This window comes from Podarcis pityusensis, assembly GCF_964106645.2.
Source record: "Podarcis pityusensis genome assembly, chromosome: 5".
In the NCBI taxonomy this organism is placed as follows: Eukaryota; Metazoa; Chordata; class Lepidosauria; order Squamata; family Lacertidae; genus Podarcis; species Podarcis pityusensis.
This window is the reverse complement of record NC_138032.1, coordinates 84,241,166-84,266,820: the sequence shown is the minus strand read 5'-3', so window position 1 is coordinate 84,266,820 and position 25,655 is coordinate 84,241,166. Positions and strand designations below refer to the sequence as shown.

Below are 25,655 nucleotides of genomic sequence, written 5' to 3'. Positions count from 1 at the left end.
TAAGGTTACCAGATGTCCCCGTTTCCTGGTGACAGTCCCCAAATTTACAAATCAGTCCCCATACAAAATCTATTGAAGTTGAAAACTGTCCCCGGATTCATTGAAAAAAAAATCTGGTAACCTTAGAGTAGAGGACTACTGAGAAGCATGGAGTTTCTCTGGTTATTTATAGTTAAGACTGTGATGTCCTTGAACCGTAGCATGAAGGTCACATGTTTTCTTTCCTACAAAGGACTTTTCATTCCATTCTTTTATTACGGGGCTATAAGTTTCAGCGAAGACAATTTCATCTAACCTACCCCTGCCAGGTTTAAATTTTTGAATTGGGTGGATAAATATTTGTTATTTCCCCCCACAGCATGCCTGTTATATGCCTGCAATAGAGCATATCTCATGCAGACCTTGAAGAAGGGTGTTAAAGAGGGAGGGAATAATTCCCTTTAGTATAAATGTCATTGGACAGTGAATAAATAGTGTAGACTTGCATCTCCCTTATTCATCACATTTTATAAAATAGTGAGGAGATAAAGTGATGATCCTCACCACTGGTAGGCATACTAGCTCAGCTGTCAAGTCATGCAACCTCAGCATATCTCTAGGTGTCTGGTAGGTGAATGAGCTGTGAATGTGTGTGTCTTTGTGTATGCTCCATATACCATGCCCATCTTAGGTGATTAATGTGAAGATTCCCCCACCCATTTCTGTAAGAACTTGCAAAGCTATGAAATTAAGAGTTAAAACTGAAACGGTGGCCCAGCAAAGTGACAAAGCCAGACTTTTTAATTCCTTCCTCCTAGCTTTCCTAATTGGCTGCCAAATTTCTACAAATGTCTATGTGTTTACAACCCGAAGAGCTGTGCTTCCATGCTGAAAAGATTTTGCTTGTTACTTTTAAATCTCAGTGTTTTGTGTGTGTCTGTGTGTTTTGTGGGCAGGCATTGCCGGGGGGGGGGCCATCATTGTAAAAAATAATAATTTTTGCTGTATCTGGGTGATTCAGGGCTCTCTAGCATTTTATCTTTTGTGCTTGAAAAAACAACCACCACAACAAAAACTCTAGACAGAGAAAATTCTGTGGTTAATAAAATAAAAATCACGAAAGGAAAAGGAAAAACTTCCCATCATATCCCCCCCTCCTGCAGTTTTATATATAGGGTAGCTGCTGAGAACAATTCTTGAAGTTGTATTTATTATTGTTAGTGGGGTATGATATTTCATGGCAGAAATGATGGATGACAACTTAAATTTGTGTCCAGGGAATGAAGGTGAACTGTGACAGAGTTATTTATCTTGGGAATGGAGGTTAGGGTCAGGCGAGGCTGGGTGCCTGAAGGCACAAGACATTGACAAATTCATCCTGCAGGCCTCATATCTGAAGCCTTTTGTTTTGGATCCTGGCTACTCACTAAGTGACCCCCATCCTTCATTCTGCCAGCCTGCGAAGAAGGATGTGTTGCTGTACCGACACTCCCCTTGCCACTAATTCTTGTCATTCAGTCTCCTGACAGGACTAAAGCAAAACTCTTCCCGCTCCTTGAAAGGGAAGGTTAAAATATTTATTTCAGCTCATAATGGCCTCCCTGATTTACTGGAGTATCATTTTTCCTGTTGCCTTTGTCGTTGCAGGTCACTGGAAGGACTGGAGACATTTAGCGGCTTGGAAGAGCTGATCTTGGACAACAATCTCCTCCGGAATGACCTCCGGTTACCCAGGTTACCACACCTCCATACCCTGATGCTGAACAAGAACCAAATATCCTTCCAAAAGAGAGGGTGGGGAGGGAAGGGGAGAAAGGCCCTGCCAAATGTCGAATAATCCTTATGTGTCAGCCAAATTAAAGTATGTAAAATGTCGCTCGTTTGCAGACAAAGCATCCTCTCCCTTTCTCTTGTCACTCAGAATACTTCAAAGTAATTTATTACAGGTCATTCATAAACGAAATGCCTCGCTATATCTTCCTGTTGCTCCGTTTTTTAGTGCGAGCCCTAAGTTTATGGCTCTGAAGGAATCTTTGTCAATAGATTGAGAGGTGGAAATAGCAGCCAGTTTTGCGCTTCTTAACAGAACCCATCCTGCTTGGGTTCTGTGGCAGGCTGACCTCTAGTGGAATAGTGTGTGCAGTGAAACAAGATTAAAACATTAGGTTGGCTTTTTTCACATGCACATAGAATGCTTCTTAAAGAAAATATACATCTTGTTTAATTTGGCAGCAGCAATCACTTGACGGGGGCCATGTTAGCTATTAGGCTAGAAAGGGTCAAGAATAGTTTCCCACCCTTTGCTGTTTTGTGAATAACACTGATCGCCAGATTGTAGCAGTGTGGTTGTTACTTCCTGTGCTGGGCTCTTTTAAAACACTGAGACACCCTAAGAGTGGCAGCTGTTCCCTTATCGCACAAACAGCATTGTTGCTTGGTATTATTGGAAATGCTGGTGGTCTGCACTGCAGGACAGGCAGCAACGAAGCCATGCAATGTTGCATGCTGAGGCTCAGCTGAAAATATCAGTTTAGTTTTAGCTTAATTTTCATTGTTTTCAAAAGATCTTTCTCTGTGCTTTGTCCAACTCCGGGATGCAAAGAGGGTGGAGGGCAAAGATCCGTGTTAGCAGCTCTCTTCTCAGCCAAGTCTAATACTTTGCCCAAGTAATCAGCCACCATACCCAGGAAGCCTGGACATTTTATAGGCTTTAAAAGAATGGGCTTGGAAGCCTTTGAGTGGCCTGTCGCTAGTAAGGATTGATTAGCAAATTTTTAAGCAGAGAATGACTATCCTTAGGCAAGTCAAAGGACGTAATGACAGTTAAGCTCCTGTAAATTAATCAAGTATTTTACACATACACTCTCATGTAACCTTCACAAACCTGTTACTTGCCAGATGTTTTGGACTACATCTCCCATCAGCCTCTGTGTTGGCTGGGACTGATGGGAGTTGCTGGGCAAAGCATGTGGAGAGTGGCAGGTTGGTGAAGCTGCTCTGGTGGTGCTGATTTGTCAACATACTCATAAAAGTAAGTACAATACAAAGTAATTATTTAGAGCTGCAGAGTGTTCAAAACACTCAAATATATGTGGAACACCCCATAAGATACTGCTATTCCATATTAAAGATGATGAAATGAGGGATAGCAAATTAATGGCTATGGCAATATTTGAACTAGGGGGTCCCAATCTCATATTTTATGCCACTACAGTACACACACGGGGTCCAGGATAGAGAAAATGTGTACCCAAACAGGGCCCCATATTTTGAGCTCCATCTTTCTACGCCATATGCAAAATGGTACTTGAGGTTTCCACATTGCTTGCTATGCGGCTGGCAGCAAGTGTTTAGAGGAATCCTCTGTGGTGGCACAAGTGATCCTGGGATGATGCATCATAATTCAGAGATAAGCAAACCAGAAACAGCAGCTAAGACACTTGGCACACCCTATTTCTAGTATGGTGAGTGCCTCATAAGAAATAAACTGTGGGTTAGGTGGTTAAAGGTGGTTAATTGTGGGCAAAGTACTTAGTTTCTGGGCTCATTTCAAAGGGCTGGTTATGACCTATAAAGCTTTATGTGGCTCAGGACCTCAGGACCTCAAGGACTGCCTCTACACTACATGCACTGACCTGGACCATGTGACCATTATCTGAGGCCCTATTTCATACAGGAGTTTTGGAGGGTAGCAACATAAGAATCGGCCTTGTGGAATGCTATCCCCCCCTGGGGGGGGGGAGCCTCTTGGGCTTGCCGATCAGAAGGTCAGCGGTTCGAATCTACATGAAGGGCTTAGCTCCCATTGTTCAGTCCCAGCTCCTGCCAACCTAGCGGTTCGAAAGCATGTCAAAGTGCAAGTAGATAAATAGGTACCACTCCAGCGGGAAGGTAAACGGTGTTTCCATGCACTGCTCTGGTTTCACCAGACCCAGAAAAACTGTCTGCAGACAAACGCCGGCTCCCTCAGCCAGTAAAGCAAGATGAGCGTCGCAACTTAACTGTCAGGGGTCCTTTACCTTTACCTTTTTAAATTTGAATGGTGGCATTGTGGCCTCTCTTATTTTGGCGGGACCTATGTTTTATCTGTATAGCTGTGCTTATAAGTTTTTGTTGTTGTTTGGTTTTAATGTCTTCAACATCACCACCACTCTTGCGACTGGCTCCCTCTTTCTCCCCATTGTCTTCACACCCTCTAAGCACCAATTTGCTCTTTAGTGGGTATGAATTGAGGAGAAGCAGAGGGAAGAGGTGACTTAACCCTTTCTCCATGGACTGCTTGCCCTCTAAAGATCATCCTCTGCACTCTGCTTTCCTCCCTGTAGTTGAAAATATGTGAGCCAGCATCTTTTCCCCTCTTAGTGGACTGAACAACTATCCTGGGAAGGGCAATTGTTGACAAAACAATGGGCCATGGGGGGAAGGATTAAGTCTAATGCTGTTCTGACTAAATCTGGAGCACTGTGGCTGAATTAAAATGGAAAAACTGAGCTGTTCATATGCTTCATTCATCCTGCTCCATGTGTTGTTTTGCCCAGTATCTGAAAAATGAGGGTGGGGGTGGAATCCTACCACAAGCATTATGCTGTATATGATAAGTCTCCCAATTGCTTGTTGGCTGCTGCAAATAAGATGCAAATTGGAGTGCATGTAGTGAAGGGAAGGTCTTAAAGGGCAAAAGTTCTGTTTCTATCCTGTGGTGATACCCTTGCCCTTCAGTTATTGAGGTGAAGAAATGGGGTACATTCCATCTGCAAGAGATAACAAAGATAACAGGAAAACATAAATCAATGCTGGGGACAAGCAACATAAAAGAACCAAGCATTTAAGATAGCCACATAATAATTGTTGCACACAACTCCAGGCATGGGAGAGTAAAAGAGTGAATTGTTCGTTTAAACCAGTAATTTGTTCCATTGTTTATTTATTGATACATGCAATTTATAGGCTGCCCTTTAGCTGAAGTTCTTTGGGCTGCTTACAGGCATTAAAACAAGCAAAATTATAATAAAGTAGTAAAATACAGCTAATGCAGGATCGCCATAAACTAACAAGAATCAGTTTAAAAGAGAAAACAGAGAAAATGAGAATTTGCAGCACTAAATCAATTAGAACAAAGGGCAGAGAAACAAAGAGTAAGAAGCAGAGCGACTTGAATGTGCCCTTCACCTTTTGCCAATTGGCATGAGGTATTAGCACACCTTGCCTCCTCATGATGCTGATCCCCATTTGTGAGCCTTCATTCTGGGATTTCTCAGGCTAGTTTTATGCCAGTTTTTTTTTTAACCTGGCATGTTACTAGTGCTATTCATGTCACGTGCACCAGCAGTGTGGCAATGTTTGGGTGGGAATGGCTTTCAGCCTGCACAACCAATTTGGCATCCTTTCCCCATACCTATCTTCCATGCCCCATCTTTGATTTCTATGGTGGATCTGTGGGAACCAAGATTTCCCTGTTTTCACTTGCCTTCCAAATCCTAGATGCAAAGCAGGACTCTTAAGGAACTGAACAAGGAGTGCCAAAGAACCTGGGTTTATGTTTCTCCTTAAAGGGTCTGTGGGGCAGCGGCTTTGAAGTCTTTAAGTTAGCACCCATAACACAGTGCCAGATTTAGGAAGGTTCTCAAGCCTTTGGAAACTGTGCACTAGACACTCTTGTATGTACATTTTGACACAAAAGCCCAAACTTTGGAAAAGTCCAGCTCTGGTTGCAGAAATACTTGTGGTACTTCTTTCTTTCTTTCTTTCTTTCTTTCTTTCTTTCTTGAGCAACCTAGAACTGGACTACAAATCCTTTCTAGCCTGTTTTGGGAGTTGTGTGTATATTTGTAGTGGATGCATTAAATCAACTTCAATGTAAGATTTCATGTGGTCACTCTACCACTTTAATGGCAGGTTTTACTGTTTCCTTCCACTCTGAAGTTGTGTGTGTTATAAACTGTGGAGCAGGAATACCAACGGGTTCCTGGTAACATTTGATCAAGCATTTGTGCCTATGTACCAATTAATGCCGCAGTGCCACCAAAAGCACTTTTATTCTTTCTGGTGCATCTGGGCTGCTGTCATTTAACTCCATTTTAAATCTCATTTTTCCTAGGGACTGTAATACATTTAGTGATGAATGTACTGTGAAAGTAACTGCTGCTTGTTGCCATGTTGGAAAAGTTTCATGGCTTTAGCAATCACTAACCATTTCCCCATCCGACATCCATCATTTTGTCAAAGTTTTTAATGTGTTGCAGAGAGTCATCTAGAAAAGAAGAAAAGAGGAGGAAAAAATAATGAAGGAGGGGGACCCAAGACCTTTCATTTTATGCCAAAAAATGACTTGGATGTAGTCCCCTTTCTGCTAGCACCAATTAATGTTACATTTCCCCGCATATAATATGGGTCGTGTGTGTGTGTGTGTGTGTGTGTGTGTGTGTGTGAAAATGGAGTTATTTAACAGTCTTCCTTTTGTTACTGAATCCTTAACTCATAATCTTGAGTACATAACAGAACTGGAAAGCCTGCTGGATCATCTGGTTGAAGCAGTGCCTTCCTTGGAGTACCTGAGTTTGCTTGGAAATACAGCATGCCCAAATGAACTAGTCTGCAAAGACAAGGATGAAGGAGACTATCAGAGGTACAGGTTAGTATCTTGGATTATACATACATTACTTTCAATTGTAAGATATTTAGTATTGTATTCAACTAACCTCTGCTCCGAGTAGTAGACCCACTGAAATTAATGGATCAAGGTTGTCACAGTCATTTACAGTAAGCCTACAACTTGTGCACATTCAGCTTTACAGTACATGCGTGGCAAAATAAAAAATAAAAAGAGGGTGGAGTTTCAGGAAAAATGACAGCGATAATCCCACCCATCATTGAACCCAGTGGGTTTTGTTTATACACAATTTTGGCTTTAGGCGCAGTCCATGGAATGTAACCCCCATGTAAGTTATGGGCCTGCTGTCCTTTGTTTGGTCTACTCTGAGTAAAAGATAGTTGATTACAACCTTCAACCAACTTTAAATGGCTGCTGAAGTAAAAACTAAGAGCTGTGTATAGGATCTAATGTAATCTAATGGCAATGTGTGAAAAGGTTACGGAATCATACTCTCCCTGCCTCTATTCCATGGGTAGGCAAACTAAGGCCCGGAGGCCGGATCCGGCCCAATCGCCTTCTAAATCCGGCCCGTGGACGGTCCAGGAATCAGCATGTTTTTACATGAGTAGAATGTGCCCTTTTATTTAAAATGCATCTCTGTGTTATTTGTGGGGCATAGGAATTTGTTCATTCCCCCCCCCCAAAAAAAAGTAGTCTGGCCCCGCACAAGGTCTGAGGTCCAGTGGACTGGCCCACTGCTTAAAAAGTTTGCTGACCCCTGATCTATTCACAACAGAGGCCCTTTTATGAGGCAAGGTGAGGTGACCAGTTGAAGTTTGTGGGAGCAATTTTGGGTCACCAGGCCTCCTGAAGCCCAGAGTGTGAGAGCCATGGAGTAAAACCTGGTGGGATATGGACAGAGCCTTGTTGTGCCTAGTGGGAGCGGAAGATGCCACCTGGTGTGTCACGATAGAAGGACTACAGGGATAGAGTATGAAGGACCTAGGTGGGGGGACTGGCAAAACCTCTGAAACCAAGCATAAAAAACCCTGCATACCCCTCATTTCTCACCCCTCACCCTCATAATTTAGTCCTTTCCATGCAGGCATTGATAAGGAAGCTTAAGCCTCTGAAATCTCAGGTCACCACACTGAGGCCCAGGAAAACACAAGCTATTAATGATGGCAGAATGAGACCTAGGCAGATCTGAGCCAGACCTGTACAATCCATGGAAAGTTCTCTGGCACAGATGTTATTGAAAAAGATTCAGTGATATGAATATTTGGCCTCATATAGGACCTATGCACATATACCCAGCAAATTGCAGCAGCTGTGTATATAAGACCTGATATGGAATTGCATGTTCCTGTAAGTGGTGAGTTCTTGTAATTCCTATTGTGTTACAAGCCCACCAGCAAGCCCATACATTTCTATATAGGTGATCACATGGGGGCCACCCAAGCACCAGCAATCAGCTGTTTAATTTTGATCTGGTAACATCTACGGCAACTTAACCAGATCATGAAATTATGTGTTTCCCCACTCCACATAATTGGCTGTCGTTGTCAAGGAAACACACAACACTATAACTGCAGGACCCCAGAAAGTGGCCCCAGACCTTCATTTCAAAGACAGGCATGCATTCAGTGTTAACATGTATTTCTTGCAACAGGTGATGTAAGATGCAAGGTAGTGCTTTAATGATGCAGTCACTGAGTCATGAGCCTTGTATTTTAGATAGGATGGCAAAATTCAAGCAAACTGCATGCCATTTTCTACATAAGCATTCCACGTAACCATGTTGCTCTCAAGTTAAACCTACCCACCTATTTCCAGCCTATCAGACAAGCATTCTGAAATGATATGTGAGCAAACACTGACTGTACAGTTCATAAACTTAGAACTGTATGTTCATGCTTCCAGCATAAAAAGTGTTAGAAAGCTGAAAGGAGGCTTATCCAGAAGAGACATGACATGGAGTCCATGAGATGGTTTGCTGTGGTTTTTAGCAGTGCTGCAGTAATCTGGACAGGCCTCCCAACCTGATCTGTAGTGGCTATTTCAAGTTGAGTGCTTCAGTCTCTTTCAAAAATAGATTCCGAACTGTCTTTAGATACGTCTAATGTGCCAACTTCTGAATTGTACATAAATGTGCCATTTTGGCTTTTGCTAAGTGGCCTAGTTTGAATAAAATATTTTCCCATCGCCTTAACCCCAAACTGGAAGGCACATTGGCTGTCCTGCGTACAAAGAGCCTAATAGTGGTGTTGCCATGTAAATTTATGAGGCATTTTCACCACAGAATTGCTTAAAAATGAATGATATCGCTACAGTTTACTGTTTTTCACTTTAAGTACATTTTTCTGACAATATGCCTCCTATTAATCATTTAAGCAAAAGTAGTTCCTTAAAGGAGCTATTCAGAGGCAAGAATCCATGGTTCATTTAATGCTGTCTGGGGGGGGGGGGGGAGTCTTGTTGAGTGACATTCTCTGTGGTTATGTGATGTAATATTTATAATATGTCACACAGCTATACATCAAAACAATCATGGCTGCTGTTGCATTTCCATGCAAAATGTTGATTTTTTTTTTAAAGGGTCAAGATAGTTTTAGCTCATATTAAGGCAAACCATCATGCCAAAACCAGGAGGAGAATCTTTGAAAAGGTTAATTAAAATAGGTTTTAAAGTGAATATTATTCCGATTTGCATCGTATTACTGCAGTGGAACTGAAGTGAATCTCTCTTACCACTTTCTTTTCTCCTGTACAACTAGCATTGAATGTTCTTCATTATTGCAGATGCAGTATTAGTTTCCCCATAAGATATATATTGCACCTGCCATAAAAATAACAAGATTTAAAGACCAAAGATGAAACTAATGAAAACAGGTTCTATAATATGTGACTAAGGGGCAATTCATTGAACCTACCTTTTCACACGCTTATCTCAAAAGCTCTTATCTGTCCTTTCCAAGCGCCCCTGGAGAAATAGGGACAGAGAGGCAGGCCCCCTCCTTCCCACCCAAACCTGTGAAACCTGTAGGATCTGGTGTCAACTATTGGCATTAAGGTATTATTTCTACAATCATGGCTTCTACAAGCACAGCTGCCAGATTGCGAAGCTCCCATATTTCACTGCTTTAAACTGGACTACATTTTGGCCCATACTAAAGTGTACACAGGCTAATGTTTAATCCAGTCACCTTCATATATTCCTAAGCAAGCTGCATAAACACAATAATATATTTATTTTGCAGTAAAAAAAAAGATAGGGAGTGAATTATTAAGGTGGAACTAAGAGGCTATTCATCTGTAATAGTGTTGCTTGCTGAATAGGAAGCAGAACTTATTTCCTTTGAGTAAAGGTTTTGGAAAGACCTTGGTTGTGGAGATGGGCATTGCTAGATAGATAGATAGATAGATAGATAGATAGATAGATAGATAGATAGATGCAATCCGGAACCACAGTTTTAATTCCACATTCAGCCACTTGCAAAAGAAAAAAGAAAAAAAGCAGTGCCAAAGCAGTGCTAAAGTCCTTCAGCATGGAAGCAACCTGAGTGTTAACTGAGCAGCAATAATCACTTTTCTCTTCACATGTGAATCTTTGTTTCTAGCAGCTATCTGAGCCACTTGGCATTAGCAAGCAAACTTTACAACACTTTACACAAACTTAAAGGGCTTTTTAGTGTTTTGCCCCAGAAAGAGAAATCCAAAATGTTTTCGTGCTAAATACACCAATACCCCAGTAAAATTATATCCGAGCCATTCCTGTACTTTTTTAGTTCTCTCCTGTCCCTGCAAAATAAGCATTATATATAGTGAAAAAGCAGAGAATAAATGTTGTCTAAATCTCGTTGCGCACATTAAAAAAAAACCACATATCTCAGACTTAAATAATTTTGAATGAAATCTAGGAACAAAACAAAAATGTCAAACAAGAATGGATCATACTGTATTGTGTGTTTGTGTGTATATATAAATATAAATAACATTATTTTTCAAACTTTCTCCCATTGTACTCAAGGCAATTTGCAATATAAATTAACGGCTTACAGTCTAAGAGGCACATTACAAATGGAAAGTGGTTCACTGAGTAAAATATGATGCCTCTGTTAGAAATTAAATATGCATTTGAAAAGACAGCAACATAACAGCTCTGGATTTTTGTGAAATTAATAAATATATCAGATTCAATTAATTTATTTTTTGCGTGATTAATAATGCACTTGAGTTATTACTATTAATTATGAATAATCAGTTATCGTTTCCTACCAAGTATCATTGTGTAGAAACGACTGCCTGCTTTTTTTGGTCTTAAAACTTTATTCATAATCAAAACATAGTGTAGGGTGATATGTCAGTAGAGAAACATTCCAGTATTGAGAAAAAGTAACGTGACTAGCAAAGCAGCATAAATGGGAAATAACCTCAGCTGCAGTCTCTGCTTTGAAGATCTCCAGAAAGCACAGGCCATGACCTAGAGATCAAAGTCACAGGGAGTCAACACAATAATTGCTAGTTACTTGTCTTGTACCAGCAGCACTTGTTCTGTCTTGGGGGTCTATTGTTTGCGGTAAAAACACAAACCATGCTATTATTAGATTGTGAAAAATTGTCTTGGTCAGAATATATTGAAGTTTAAATATAGGTGGCCTTATTTGTCTTTTAATCAGTAAGATACAAAGTGCCCAAAGCCCAAACACAGTTTTAGAGTTTGTTGTCCCCTTGAAAACCCAGATATACATGGAATTCACCCAATACTCTATTCAGTTCTCTTCTGTCCTGCTTTTTCTGGGCTGCTTTGACTTCCTGTTACATTAATAGTCATTGCTTCTTTCCCTATGTAATTCCCCCCCACAATTGCAGTACAGCCTAAACTCAAACATTTAGTCCATATACCTGATGGCAATCATATAGAGAGAGGGGGGGATGGGGCGGGGGCTCATTTAACACCTAATTTTAATATAAACATTTATATTAAATGAACAACATGAGCCAAATTTAGACAACACGTGAAGTGAGATACTTCGGCTGGTTTTGTCTTGCAACATGGCGACAGGAGGAGCTGGGAAGGAGCACCGCAGGAACTTTGAGGAGGACACACATCAAACCACAGCTTGATTTAAACTGTGGTTTAATGTGACATGCAAAGCAAATCACCAGGGCAGCAGGGATCCAAGTAACCCAGGTCCAGGCACCTGGGTACACCGTGAGGGCTGGGGCCCCAGACTCCTAGCTTTTATATTTTTTATTTATTTCTCGCTTTACTGGCCGAGGGAGCTGGTGTACAGCTTCCGGGTCATGTGGCCAGCATGACTAAGCTGTTTCTGGAGAACCGGAGCAGCGCACGGAAACACCGTTTACCTTCCCGCCGGAGCGGTACCTATTTATCTACTTGCACTTTGATGTGCTTTTGAACTGCTAGGTTGGCAGGAGCAGGGACCGAGGAATGGGAGGTCACCCTGTCACGGGGATTCGAACCGCTGACCTTCCGATCAGTAAGCCCTAGGCTCTGTGGTTTATACCACAGCAGCACCCGCGTCCCTGTGGCTAAGGGTACTTAATCACTATTGCTAAGAAAGAAGAGGAAATAATGCTGACCACCCCGACCTGCAACTTGGGAGGGGCCCCTCCCAGAGCAGCAGGAGAAGCTGGATAGAGGAGAATGAGCACTTTCCTCATGTCCACATTATTACATTCACCCCCCAAAGTGTGCTGTCTTTACAGAATAAAACACAACTTTCAGACTTGGTTATGTTTTACTCAGAAGCACTCTATTAGAAGTACTCTCTTCCTAGTGAGAGAAAAAAAATGGTGATACTTTCTTGGGCTCCATGATCACTGCAGATGGTGACAGCAGTCACGAAATTAAAAGACGCCTGCTTCTTGGGGAAAAAAGCAATGACAAACCTAGACAGCATCTTAAAAAGCAGAGACATCACCTTGCCAACAAAGGTCCGTATAGTTAAAGCTATGGTTTTCCCAGTAGTGATGTATGGAAGTGAGAGCTGGACCATAAAGAAGGCTGATCGCTGAAGAATGGATGCTTTTGAATTATGGTGCTGGAGGAGACTCTTGAGAGTCCCATGGACTGCAAGAAGATCAAACCTATCAATTCTTAAGGAAATCAGCCCTGAGTGCTCACTGGAAGGACAGATCCTGAAGCTGAGGCTCCAATACTTTGGCCACCTCATGAGAAGAGAAGACTCCCTGGAAAAGACCCTGAGGGCACAAGGAGAAGGGGACGACAGAGGGCGAGGTGGTTGGACAGTGTTCTCGAAGCTACCAGCGTGAGTTTGACCAAACTGCGGGAGGCAGTGGAAGACAGGAGTGCCTTGCGTGCTCTGGTCCATGGGGTCACGAAGAGTCGGACACGACTAAACGACAAAACAACAACAACAAATCTGTGATTTTGCTTATCCCCTACACATCCACTGCTGGTCTGCTTGTCAGAAGCGCTCAGAAGCTCCACATCTCTGATTATGGAGGCAGAGCAGAGCGTTCCCATTGTGACTAGTAGCCTTGTTTGGAAAGCTTTCTTGAGAGCATGCGGAGGCAATAGCCTTAACTGCTGAAAAGCAGTTTATTCATGTTTATTTTGCGGTGTCCCTTAGTTAATATAACTTAGTTAATATAATATATCAGTATACCAAAGGATTAGCTTTTCTCCTGTGTATAGACGAGAAGCTTATTCATTAACTGGCATGTTTTGGGTTGCTTACAGGCATGTTGGCGTTAAGTGCTTTTATCAGATCACTTTCTTGACTTGTTAATTCTCATAAATCCCTGAACATGGTTGGTTCTGCAATAGAAATAGGGGAGGAAACTAAAAAAGTAGTTTCTACTAAATTTTGCCTAGAGCAAATCTTGAAGGAAATGTATCTAATAGAATTTTATTCTGCTTTATCTTTGAAAGAAATCAAAGCTGTTAATAATCATAAAGTTAATAGCATAAAACCCATAAAATATTCAAAAACAATTGAAAGAGAAAAGAAAATAGTGCTGGATAATTAAACAATTCAAATAGGAAGCCAGAGTATAAGAGAAAAATGAGAAGAAACAAACCTCCATTTTCAGCAGCACAATTCCAGCAACATAGTGGGCCAGTCAACACTTAATGCTAAACCCAACTATGGTTAAGCATGAACATGCAGGCAGTGGTGGCTTGTGGCCATTGAGATTGGTCACATGTTGCCATTTGCTTCCTGCAAGATTCATCTGAGGCCCTTCTTCGTGTGTCTTCTCCCCAAGTGGTCCAGAGGGTGGCTACACAAGAACAGGCCTTTTCTGTGGTGGCTCCCCTCTTGTGGAATGCTCTCCCCAGAGAGGCTCGCTTGGTGCCTGCTAAAAATGTTTCTCTATAACCAGCTGATTAACATTCTGTGGCCTTTTAAATGTGTTTCTGGAAGGGGGTTATTGGTATGCTTTTGTTTTTGTTTTAATAATTATGCATTGTGTGTTGTTACTTTGTATTTATATGTTGTAAACCACTATGTGGTCTTTGGATCAAGGGTGGCATACAAATTTAAGAAATAATATTATAATATGCTGTTCATTTAACTAATAATCACCAATGCTTTGTTTTTCTCCACCAATCTGGTTTTTTTGAGATCTATTATTAGATTTCTAAAACTCTGCAAATCTAATCCTAGCTACAGACAATAAATGCAGAATTAGATTTTGAATATTTTGAAGCTTACTATATTTAACAAAATTCGATAAAGCATAATCAACTGAAATTCTGCCAATCCTGTGCATCTGTTTGAAAATATACACACCTTAAATGCCTTGTCAGATTAGCACTGAAACTACAAAAACAGTTTCATCTGTACTGAATACTTAACAAATTGGAGAATGAATTGTTAATCTCTATTGTCATCTCCAGTTATTTAGTGTTGAAATAACATTAAACCTTGATGTGTTTCTTCCTCATTTTCTGCTGCAGATGTTTTGTAGTTCTTTCCAATGGCTTTGTGCACCACCTAATGTTACCACCCCATACCGTATTAAACTGTTTAAAATCCATGCCCTGGACAATGAAGAAATAATATGGAAGATTCTAGCTAAAAGAACATGTGTAAAAGAACATGCATTTTTCAAACTGTAAGATTTCATCACGACAGCCCGGAAATTAACTATCATGTTCAGATTCAAGATCCACCATTAAAACAACAACAACACGTGTATGTTAAAAGAGAGGGAGAACACAATTCACTCTAAATCGCAGCAACAGCAGCATATCACTCCCAGTTAAACTCCTGCTGTGCTCTAAAAGTCTTCTGAAAACAGTTGGTCTTTAGCTGTCACCTGAAAAGTGGGACAGTCAGATCTGAACCGAGAAAGAGCTCCATAGATGTGGTGCTGCCTTGCTATTTGTAGTGCGTGCACCCCCGGATCATATTCAATGAGGGTACCACAAGCAGGACTTCCCTCACAGATCTCAAAACTAAGTTGGCTGGTAATGGAAAAGATGCTGCTTCAAGTATAGGTAAAGGTAAAGGGACCCCTGACCATTAGGTACAGTCATGACCGACTCTGGGGTTGCGGTGCTCATCTCGCTTTATTGGCCGAGGGAGCCGGCGTACAGCTTCCGGGTCATGTGGCCAGCATGACTAAGCCGCTTCTGGCAAACCAGAGCAGCGCACAGAAACGCAGTTTACCTTCCCGCCAGAGCGGTACCTATTTATCTACTTGCACTTTGAGGTGCTTTCAAACTGCTAGGTTGGCAGGAGCAGGGACCGAGGAACGGTAGCTCACCCTGTCATGGGGATTCGAACTGCCGACCTTCTGATTGGCCAGTCCTAGGCTCCGTGGTTTAACCCACAGCGCCACCTGCATCCCGCTTCAAGTATACTTGGGTCCTAAACCATTCAGGATTCTGTATGCTAGTGTAACACATCATGAAGTGCAGTCTTCAAGAGTAGCTCCACACAGAACACAGTCCAGCCAAGACATTATTTGAGCATGGACTACTGTAGCCAGGTTATCCAGGTAGAGGAATGGACAAAGCTGGGCACTTCTTGCCACTGAGGCTGCATGGGCCTTCAATGACAGAGCAAAATCTAGAAATACCCCCCAACTGTGCACCTATCCCTTAGGAGAAGTGCTACCCTGTATAGAACAGGCTGCCTGTCTACTTCTCGGACCTAAGAACTACCTATTGCCAGAACCTCCATCTTGCCAGGATTCAGCTTGAGTTTATTCGCTTTCATCCTGCTGAACACTGCTCCCAGGCACTGGTCCTATACTTGCACAGCCTGTCCTGATTCAGATGGTTTAATGTGAAAGTGCGTGGTGGCATAAGACAGGCCCTTGTCTCAACCAGTAGGATGTGTGAATCCATTTCTTGCTGAAATTTGCTAAACTTCTCAAAACCCAGCCCCTCCAAATTTCCTGTGAAATTTTGCTGCAGATAAAAGTTACTGCACAGCAAACTTGGTGATAGCTAAAGGAAGTATGGAACTTCCTGTAAAAGAAAGAAAGAAAGAAAGAAAGAAAGAAAGAAAGAAAGAAAGAAAGAAAGGTGCTTTTCTTACCAAAATTTAATTTTGCTCAAATTTTCTCAGATGTGGAATGTGCTCTCCCATTGCCAACCCCTTTAAGGTATGAAGTTTCAGCACCCGGCTTATAAATGTTATAAATATTTTGTGCAAGCAAAATCCTCTGAGATTGGCTCAAAGGTGAAAGAGAACCCTAACATTTGAACCTGGACCCAGCAACTCCAACACTTAAGTCATTTTAAAATGTATATCTGTTAAGGTATTACTTCACAATGATCCATCTGTGTGTACATACACACACACACATGAACACTCCAAGTACCCTAGAGCCAATGGCTCAGAAGTAGCTGAATGTTTCACATGCCACTGCAGCCATTTTGTAGAGCTGGCAATAAAGGGGAGCCTGTCACTGAGAAATCCAAATCTGGATAGATGATAGATAGATAGATAGATAGATAGATAGATAGATAGATAGATAGATGATAGATAGATGATAGATAGATGATAGATGGATGATAGATAGATAGATGATAGATAGATAGATGATGCCAATGTTGTGTCTCTATTACTGACATCTAACCTTCCCCTGACCTGCTGCAGAACAAAACTTCTTGAATTGTCTGGACTCTGTGCATAGCCAATTTTCTAAGGGCATTGTAGACTAGAAGAGAGGTTCACAGACAGAGATAAATGAGTCTTTAAAGACCTTCCTGGGATATCTGTTTTTCCTCTCGCCAAAGCTCATTGCCTTCCTTCAACCACGATGGCAGATAATGACCTTTCCCACATCTACAAAGAATGGGTCAGTTTAATAACACCAGTCTCAGGAATTCTGAAGGGGATTCAAAGTAATGTTTAAAAATGCAGATTCATCCACCTCCTCAGCCAAAATAAAACATTCTTCTTTTACATTGAATGCAAAATTTAGAAGCATTCTTTCTGATTAAGCTGTGGTCCCTTAACTAGCAATTTTATAAGCTGAAAGCAGTTGCAATATGTCATGCAATTTATAGATCCCTGTGCCTGCCATAAAGTGTTTTATGATGGCTGCATTCTGTGTTATTAGTAGCTGTCTCTTTCTGCAGCCATTGCCGTTTGATAATAGTCTTAAAACACCCAAAATTACTTACCTGCAAGCAACATTCTAGATAGTGTCTGTTGACAGTTTGAATAAGTTTAGTGCCCTTTTGTTGTACTTTACCTTCAAAACAAACTGATTGAACCATCAATAGCTCCTTGGAAGCTGACAGAGGCCTATCATCTGGTTTAACCCTCTGATAGCAGGTTATCTTTGGGAGTTAACCTCCTTGCATTGTTAACTTGAATGTTTTATGTACTATGCAACTTTAGGATACTGCTGTGATAACCTTAGTAACTAAGTCATACATCACAGTAAAGAGTTCTGGAGCGACAAATAACCCTGGATTAAATTTACAAGGCTTGAATTTATATTATAAGGGCACGTGTTCATTTTGGGGCTTTAGGTACCTTTTTTCTATATTTTCTAGTAAAGCAGGGTTGTGTTTAGACTGATACTCCATCTTCAAATATTGCTTATTTAAATTCTTTTTTAGTGTTGAAATATAATGTCATTCTTACATAAGTATAGTTATCCCCGGATATTGTCTATGGCTAAATTGGCCATGAGGTTAAATGTACTATAGAGGAAGACTGCTGCTACTCCATTTGTATCCTATTTATGTATTCTATTACTTGATTCTTAAAAGCATCTTAAAAACAGCATCTTAAAAAGTAGAGACATCACCTTACCAACAAAAGTCCGTATAGTAAAAGCTATGGTTTTCCCAGTAGTGATGTATGGAAGTGAAAGCTGGACCATAAAGAAGGCTGATCGCTGAAGCATTGATGCTTTTGAATTATGGTGCTGGAGGAGACTCTTGAGAGTCCCATGGACTGCAAGAAGATCAAACCTATCCATTCTTAAGGAAATCAGCCCTGAGTGCTCACTGGAAGGAAGCTGAGGCTCCAATACTTTGGCCACCTCATGAGAAGAGAAGACTCCCTGGAAAAGACCCTGATGTTGGGAAAGATTGAGGGCACAAGGAGAAGGGGACGACAGAGGACGAGATGGTTGGATGGTGTTCTCGAAGCTAGCAGCATGAGTTTGACCAAACTGCGGGAGGCAGTGGAAGACAGGAGTGCCTGGGGTCCATGGGGTCACGAAGAGTCGGACACGACTAAATGACTAAACAACAACAAATTACTTGATTCTACATGGAAGACACATATAGCGGGCTCATTCACATGTCACATTCCCAACTTCATTAAACCATCGTTTACGAACATACGGAGCTACCTTACACACCAATGATCCATCTAGCTCAGTATTGTTCCTGCCCTGACTGGCAGTGGCTCTCCAGGGTTTCAGTGAGGGGACATTCTCAGCCATACCTGGAGGTGCAGGAGGTGTGCAGTTTGATCCATCTTTTAGATTTAGGGGAGCTAGTCTCAAACGTTTGTTGGGGGAGACCTAGGTTTTTTTGTGGGGGGAGTTATTTGTCCTGTCTTCACGCTTTTTATGATGGAGGACCGCTGTAGCCACCCCCAACGACACGTTCTCAAGATGGAGGGGGAGGGAACAGCTGCAGTCGCCTGCGGTTCCTGCGCAATGTTTGCCATCTTGCCAAAGGTTGCAGGCAGCTTTACCTGCAGCAATTGCATGTTGATTGCCCTCTTACAAGACAAAGTCCAGCAACTGGAGGAACGTGTAGCTACGCTCCAAAGAATTAGAGAGCTGGAGCTCTTCTTGGAAGCAACAGAGCACACCGTCTCCACCAATTTCATTGTAAATTTCATTGTAAATTTTGTGGGTATGGGTGTTGAGCTTACCTTATCATCATGAGGTTGCTGTGGGTGGTCCTTCCATTTTTATTTCTAGTGCTCATCGGTGGTGGTGGGGAGTCTCTGGCAATTTGGAGGCCCTAATTTGGCATTTAAGATATTTTCTCTTAAGCTACACCCAGCTCCCCACATCTGACATCCTATGTGAGGTGTGGAGCCTTTAAATACATGGCTACAGGAAGCATCAGGCGCCTCAACATTCACTCCTGATGGTTTAATGGCAAGCAGGGTTTGCTGTCACTACTGATTAACTTGAAATCACAAAAAAGTGAAAACACCAGCACCAATAAAACTAAAACAAGCGTAAGAGACATACATAGCAAGCAAGCCACTACTTCCAAACCCTTACAAACAAACAAGCAATCTGCCATCTTACTGTTGTAATAGAAAGTTACTGACTCACACTTGTGTGCATGAAAGGGTTAACCTGAGCCCTGAGCTCAAGTAAGTGGGCATGAGTTCTGGAGGGCACCATGTTGGCTATCCTTGGTCTACAGCAGCCTTTCTCAACCTTGGGTTCCCAGATATTATTGAACTACCAGCTCCCATCGTCCCTGACCTCTGGCCATGCTGGCTAGGAATGATGGGAGTTGTAGTCCGACAGCATCTGGGGACGCAAGGTTGAGAAACTCTGTTCTACAGCATATATGGTTCATCACAGAGTGCTTAATGGGGTGTGTGTGTGTCCGTCCATCTGTCCCTATTTCTCTCTGATGAAAGGAATCTGAGTGGCAAGGATTTAATCTGACTGTTCTTCAAAATGGCATCATTATTGTGATGTTTCAGCACTGATGACAGGGTAGCTTTTAATGCCTGCTGCAGATTGCCTTTTATAGTTCATCATCCTCTGCTATACAACATCTGCACTGCGAAGATGATGGGGGAAGGAAGATTTCTGTCATATGATCCATATGGCTCTCATCTCGCGCCCCCCCTTCCCCAAGAGGGGGGAGCTGCATGTTCCCTTCCTTTGAGGAACTAATTCTAGAAACGTTAAACAGAAAGGGGTGTGCGGAAACCCCTTTCTGCCGAGACCATTTGGCTACAAATTTAGGCTTTCTTAGATGGAGGCTATACAAGACTGACGTTTAGGGCTTCAGTCCAAAGTTGGCAGGGAGAAGAGACAGCACTGCTCGAGTCTGTTGTCATTTTTGTGGCCGCCTGCTTTTGATGGCATCTTTCACTTGATCATGAAACATTTGCTGATTTTCTAATAGTGATGTTTTCTGCACCTGAATATTAATCTTTTTTCACCCTGCACTTAGATGGGTGTTTTTACTCCTCTTGAGCTTTGCTCTTGACATATTGTTTCCTTCTGTTCATGTCTTTCTTTGAAAGAGCCCCTTGTCCTCTGAGCTTTTCTGCCAGTAATACAAGATGGAAGTATTCTCTTCCAGTGAAAGATAAGGGCCGTCGGAGGCTCACAGGGGGTTGAAAGGGCAGCCAGGGAAGTTGGAGATGTGTTTGAGAATATTTCATTATCCCCAGACATCCAGCTACTCTTAACAAATTGTCTAGCTTTGGACATGTTATGCTTCCTAAAGAGGGCTCTCATTTTTAGTACCATTACTCTTTCATAGAAGTGACTTGGTTGCGGGTTTGCACTCAGGTTGTTGACGGATTTTAACACATAGCACTAAGCATATTCCATTTCGTTAAGATTTTACAAGCCTCAGTCAAAGCAAGGTGCGGCCTTTGTCTCTCTTTTTTTGTTTTGTCGAAAGAATAATTCATAATAGCATAATTCATAATAATTCATAAAAGCATGGCTAACCATTGCTTCTGCAACTGGTGGCAAACTAGTCTCAACTAGTTTTCAGCTTTTTTTCAGCTTTTTTTTTTAAAAAAAGGAAAGGGATTTTATTACCTTTCCAAACAGCTTATTCCATTGAGTTCAGTCATATAAATGGCAGTCCTTTATATTTTGAACCTGAACATTTTCCGTATAATTTGGACATGTGAGGTTGCCTCTTCGACAAGCCACAGGGCCTCAGTCTGATTACTAAAATGATGGTCTATATAAACTTGGCATTTGTGGGAAATATTATTAATCACCTTTCTGTTTCCTGCCAGGAAAGGATCTGGCGCTTCCTCTCTCCGTCTCCACTAAGTCTGTTTCATATCTGGGCGACTGGCTGTAAATAGCAAGTACTTGAGATGAGTTGATATTATCACCTTCCTGGGATATTTTTTTCAAACTTTGATTCATGCCATGCTGTGCCATGCTCTGTCAGCTTTTTGTGAATAAAGCTGTGTGGGAGGGTGGCTGGCTAGTCAAGCTGCAGCTTTTTTGCCAAAGTGTTAGAGGAAGCTGGAGGGGGGGGAGCAATTTTGAATCTACTGCGTTCCCTGTGATGAGGCAGTTATTTTCTCTCATCTTACGAACCTTAACTTTGATTCGGTTGTGCCTCGCATAAAAACCTAGGATGTTTGAACCTCCGCTGAACACTGTTGCCACTCTTTTCACCTTTCCTGAGATATTCTTCAAATGTTTTGCCCAAACTTTGACTTCTGTCGTCCTGCAAACTGCTTTACATCATGAGCATCCTTCTCTGGTGCAGGGAATTTTGCTGTGCTATAACTCCTTTGTTTTCCTGAGAATGAGCCTCTAGATTCTTTTCTCAAAAATGAATGGGAACCCTACCCTGCCAGGAGAATATTTCCATTAGTCATGGTTCAAAATGTGAGAAGCTGTCTGTGACGGACAGCAGAGCCAGACTGGAAATTCTACCAGAGTGCTGGAGCCTCTCTCTGATTGGCTACCTAAACAGCCAATCAGGGGGGGGGGGTGGAGACAGAACTTTAGGAGGGAATATAAAAAGAGCAGTTTCTGAGGGAGATAGATAGGGTTTGATTTGAGATGTTAGACAGGGTTCAGTTTGAGAGATGAAATGAGAGATGGGGATTAGGGTAGGATTTGACTGAGGGGTGAACTGGTTCTGATTTGAGTTGAACTACTGGTGGTCTCCTTCTAGGCAGGAGGGGAGAGTTCTAGGTAAAGATGACTCCCAAGCAGTAAAAAGGGTTGAGGTGATCCTCTGGGTCTGTTATGGTATTTGGAAATACCTCAGGAGTGGGATTGCTAAGAGAGAGGGTAACTGACGAAAAGTGCCCCTCGCTCTTGAACCAAAGTATTAAGCTGTGAAGGAAGCTGTGCCGTGTCAAAAGTATTTAACTGTAATGCCTGTCACAACTAAGTAAAGGACTGAGAGTGAAGTAACAGAAAACCGAGTTAAGCATTTTTACACCTATTCTATAAACCTGAACATCTCCCTGAAGTGTACCAACTGATTTTTAGCAACTGAAGTTTTAAGAAAAGCTGTGCATACATTACCGTGTTTAAGCCTGTGGCATCTTTATATTTAGTTTAAGTAATAAGTCAGCTTCTACCTGAAAGAATGCATTTCCTGACCCAACTTTGTTTCACAAGCTGCTTCTTTTTGTAAATAAAGCTTTTTGTTGTTTGATCAACTCCTGCCTGAGACTTTAAATCACTAGCTTTTCTCTCACACAAGATAGCTTGTGGTAAATTGTAGAAATTTGTTTAATGGGCATGCCGTGAGGTGGGTCCACTATATTTAATTGGGGAGAGTGTCTAGCGGGGTGAAACACCGCTAGGGTTGCTTTCTATCTTGTACCAAATCTCAGTGAAAAAATGATCTAGGAGCTAAGAAGAAGAAGACGAAGAAGGAGAAGGAGAAGAAGTGATATTGTACCCATTTAAATTTATATCATATCCTCCTTTGGAGTAATTTGCATGCAAAAATTTGTCATGCATGAATAAAAATGCATAGGATATTCTAGTATGTTAAGTCAGACAAACAGAGCAACAGGAAGCAAACATTTTTTTAAAATAGAATTGTACATTTTAAAGGAACAAGCACCATCCAGCCACCTACAGATCAGCACGTGTTCACACACACATGCAGGTACACACACACACCACCCAGGCTTATGCACTGTAGAAAAAGCAGATTCACCATGGACCCAATGATGCATTTTAGCTCCCAGTCACACTTGTCAATAGGTAGGATCTGTTTTGCCCTTCTTTTTTTTTTGAGGAGCTTCACATGATGACATGATTGGTTACGGCAATGGTAGAAAAAGACTTCGGTCATAGTTGAACAAATATGGGTGGGCATCCATGTTAGGGTTTATTCTGCGGCTGTGATGGTATTTTTTTTAAAAAAAATCACAGTACCACCATTGCATCAGTGCAGTGTTGACCAGCAGATATGTTCTGAGAACTGAGCTGAATATTTCAGGCTTTCCCCCAAATTAGTGAGGAGGAAGGCTTGACAGCACATTGTGACCGGTTGCAAAGCTCTTTGCCAATTAAGTAACTTGCATTTGTTCCACAGTGGGAGCAGGATTTTGTCTGTTTTCACTTTTTCATTTTCCTAAACTAAAGAACTTGCTTATCTTGCTTGTTCAAAAGTGGCTGTACTTTGAAATAATTCCCCTTGAATATGGTTGGCCAAAACTGGGTACAGCATTTTCATTGTGGCCCCACTGCTGCCTATCAGTATTAACCAATACAGTAGTACCTCTGGTTACATACGCTTCAGGTTACAGACTCTGCTAACCGAGAAATAGTGCTTCAGGTTAAGAACTTTGCTTCAGGTTGAGAACAGAAATCGTGCTCCGGCGGCGCGGCGGCAGCGGGAGGCCCCATTAGCTAAAGTGGTGCTTCAGGTTAAGAACAGTTTCAGGTTAAGTACAGACCTCCGAAACGAATTTAACCTGAGGTACCACTGTACCAGCTAAGTGTTCCTCAGGTAATGCAGCATGTTGGTAGCTCATAGCTATTGACACTGCTCCAACATTACTCTGAACATACATAGAGAGGGAATGCCCATTGTCCCTGTCCCCTATATGCATTTAACATGTCTGACAGAGCCTTGGTACATGCAAAATGAAAATAGGTTCCATACATGCAAGATTCAAAGTCCTGAAATAAGATACAGGCTGCAGACTCAAACCTTTTCTATTGTTTTGCTAGAGTTCGAATACTGATATGAATCACAAAAGGCAGAGTGAAGGGCATAACTGTAGAAAATAGCTGATATGTTGGAGAAATAGTTCTTGCAGCTGTAAGGTTATTTTATGTCCTTTGAATTGGGACTATTGTGTCATAGGAGGAGAAGCTCAGTTCAATACACATTCAAAACTGAGTCTATCAAAGTCACACTTTCTGAACCAATATACAAACTGAAACACAGTGATCCTCCAAAATTTGCACTTGTCTGAATTTTGTGATGCAGTTCTCCAGTCAAAAACACTGTTTACAAAAATGCATCTGGTAGAGGAAAATGTGCATAAACATGCAGATATTAGTGAAAACAACATTTGAATTAATTATATTAGGGGAAATTGCTTGCAAAAATGGGTATGTTATTCAAAACATTACAGAAAATTGTGTTTATTAGGAGAAATTCATACTAAAATGCTGATGAATTTCCATTAGGATTTGGTTATTATTGGTATTGTTATTTTGCAAATTGCTGCAAAATATGAAGAGCTGAATTTAAGAATGGAAAAATGAGAAACAGAGAGAAATGAAATGGGCAAATCCTTCCATTCCTAGTCATAGGTCAATGGAAATTCTTAACCTAAAGGGTTGTTTGTTTGTTTTTAAAACAGGTATTTTGTTCTGCACAAATTAACCAACCTGAAGTTTCTGGATTCTCGGAAAGTTGGCAGAAGTGAACGTGAGGAAGCCATTTTGAGGGGTGCTTTTATGAAAGTGGTGAAGCCTGTGGATACAAAGGTAAGTGACTGAATGAAGGCTGTAGGAATGTTTCTGGATCTTAACATTTCGGATCTAAAATCTTACTGCTGAAGCCATTTTTAGTAATAGTCAGCTCTACGCTTTTTGCGGAACATACTCCTGGATGTCAGGTAACTGATATCAGGTGGCAGTCAAAACATGAACATTTCTTAACTTTGCTTTTTAAGCCTTGTCACTGCACTTGTGAGAGAGTGTCCTCCTTAGTAACTTAAAGAATTGAAGCATGTCAGCAAGCATTTGGTGTGTTACATGGAGAGACAATTTTTGTGACATATGTACTGTGGCATTTGTTCTGTACAGCAATGAAGGCCTCAGTTTTCTTCTCTTTTGTTTGTGTTTATCTTATTGTGCTTGGTGACCTTTAATTTATTAACCTTTAATCTATGAAGTAATTTGACAGATGGTCTTATTCACTGGGAAAGTCTCCTGTATAAACAAATGTGATACTTAAGGATGGATGCAGAGAGGTGTGGGTTGAATTTTGCTCATACAGTGGAGCTTTCCCTCCCCGTTCTTCCATATCCCTTATTTCCATTATTGGGAGCTGAGAATGCAACAGGAGATAGAAATTTGGGAGGAGGCACCATGGACCAGTGGAATTGCCTTTCTCATCAAATAGGGCACTTTTGGATCCAATTCAGTGTGTTATAGGCTATGTACACATCACCAGCTTAAGGTGCAATGTGGTTCTTATTTTTCCAAATTTGGATTGGTTTGGGGAAAACCACCTCAAAATGAAGTATTTCATAAGAAACAACAGGATAGTTATGGATTGCAGCTAAGTTCATCTGTACCCTGCTTCCCAAACCAGTAGTGGGAATCCTGGATTTCTGCTTGTGCAGAAGATAACCTTGGGGAGAAGACCCCAAGTTGAATTATATTGTGGGGAGCTTATGGTGGAGAAAGAATCACTCAGTTGGGGATT

At 41.5% G+C, this 25,655-nt stretch overlaps 1 protein-coding gene across 1 annotated transcript in view; it reads left to right on the top strand.

The window, feature by feature from the left end:
* LRMDA (leucine rich melanocyte differentiation associated) overlaps nucleotides 1-25,655 on the top strand; it is a 755,532-nt gene that overhangs the window by 418,615 nt on the left and 311,262 nt on the right. Inside the window, 3 exon segments of the mRNA XM_081007691.1 lie at nucleotides 1,627-1,759; nucleotides 6,480-6,610; nucleotides 24,583-24,709. Coding sequence (XP_080863817.1) covers nucleotides 1,627-1,759; nucleotides 6,480-6,610; nucleotides 24,583-24,709 — 391 coding nt within the window.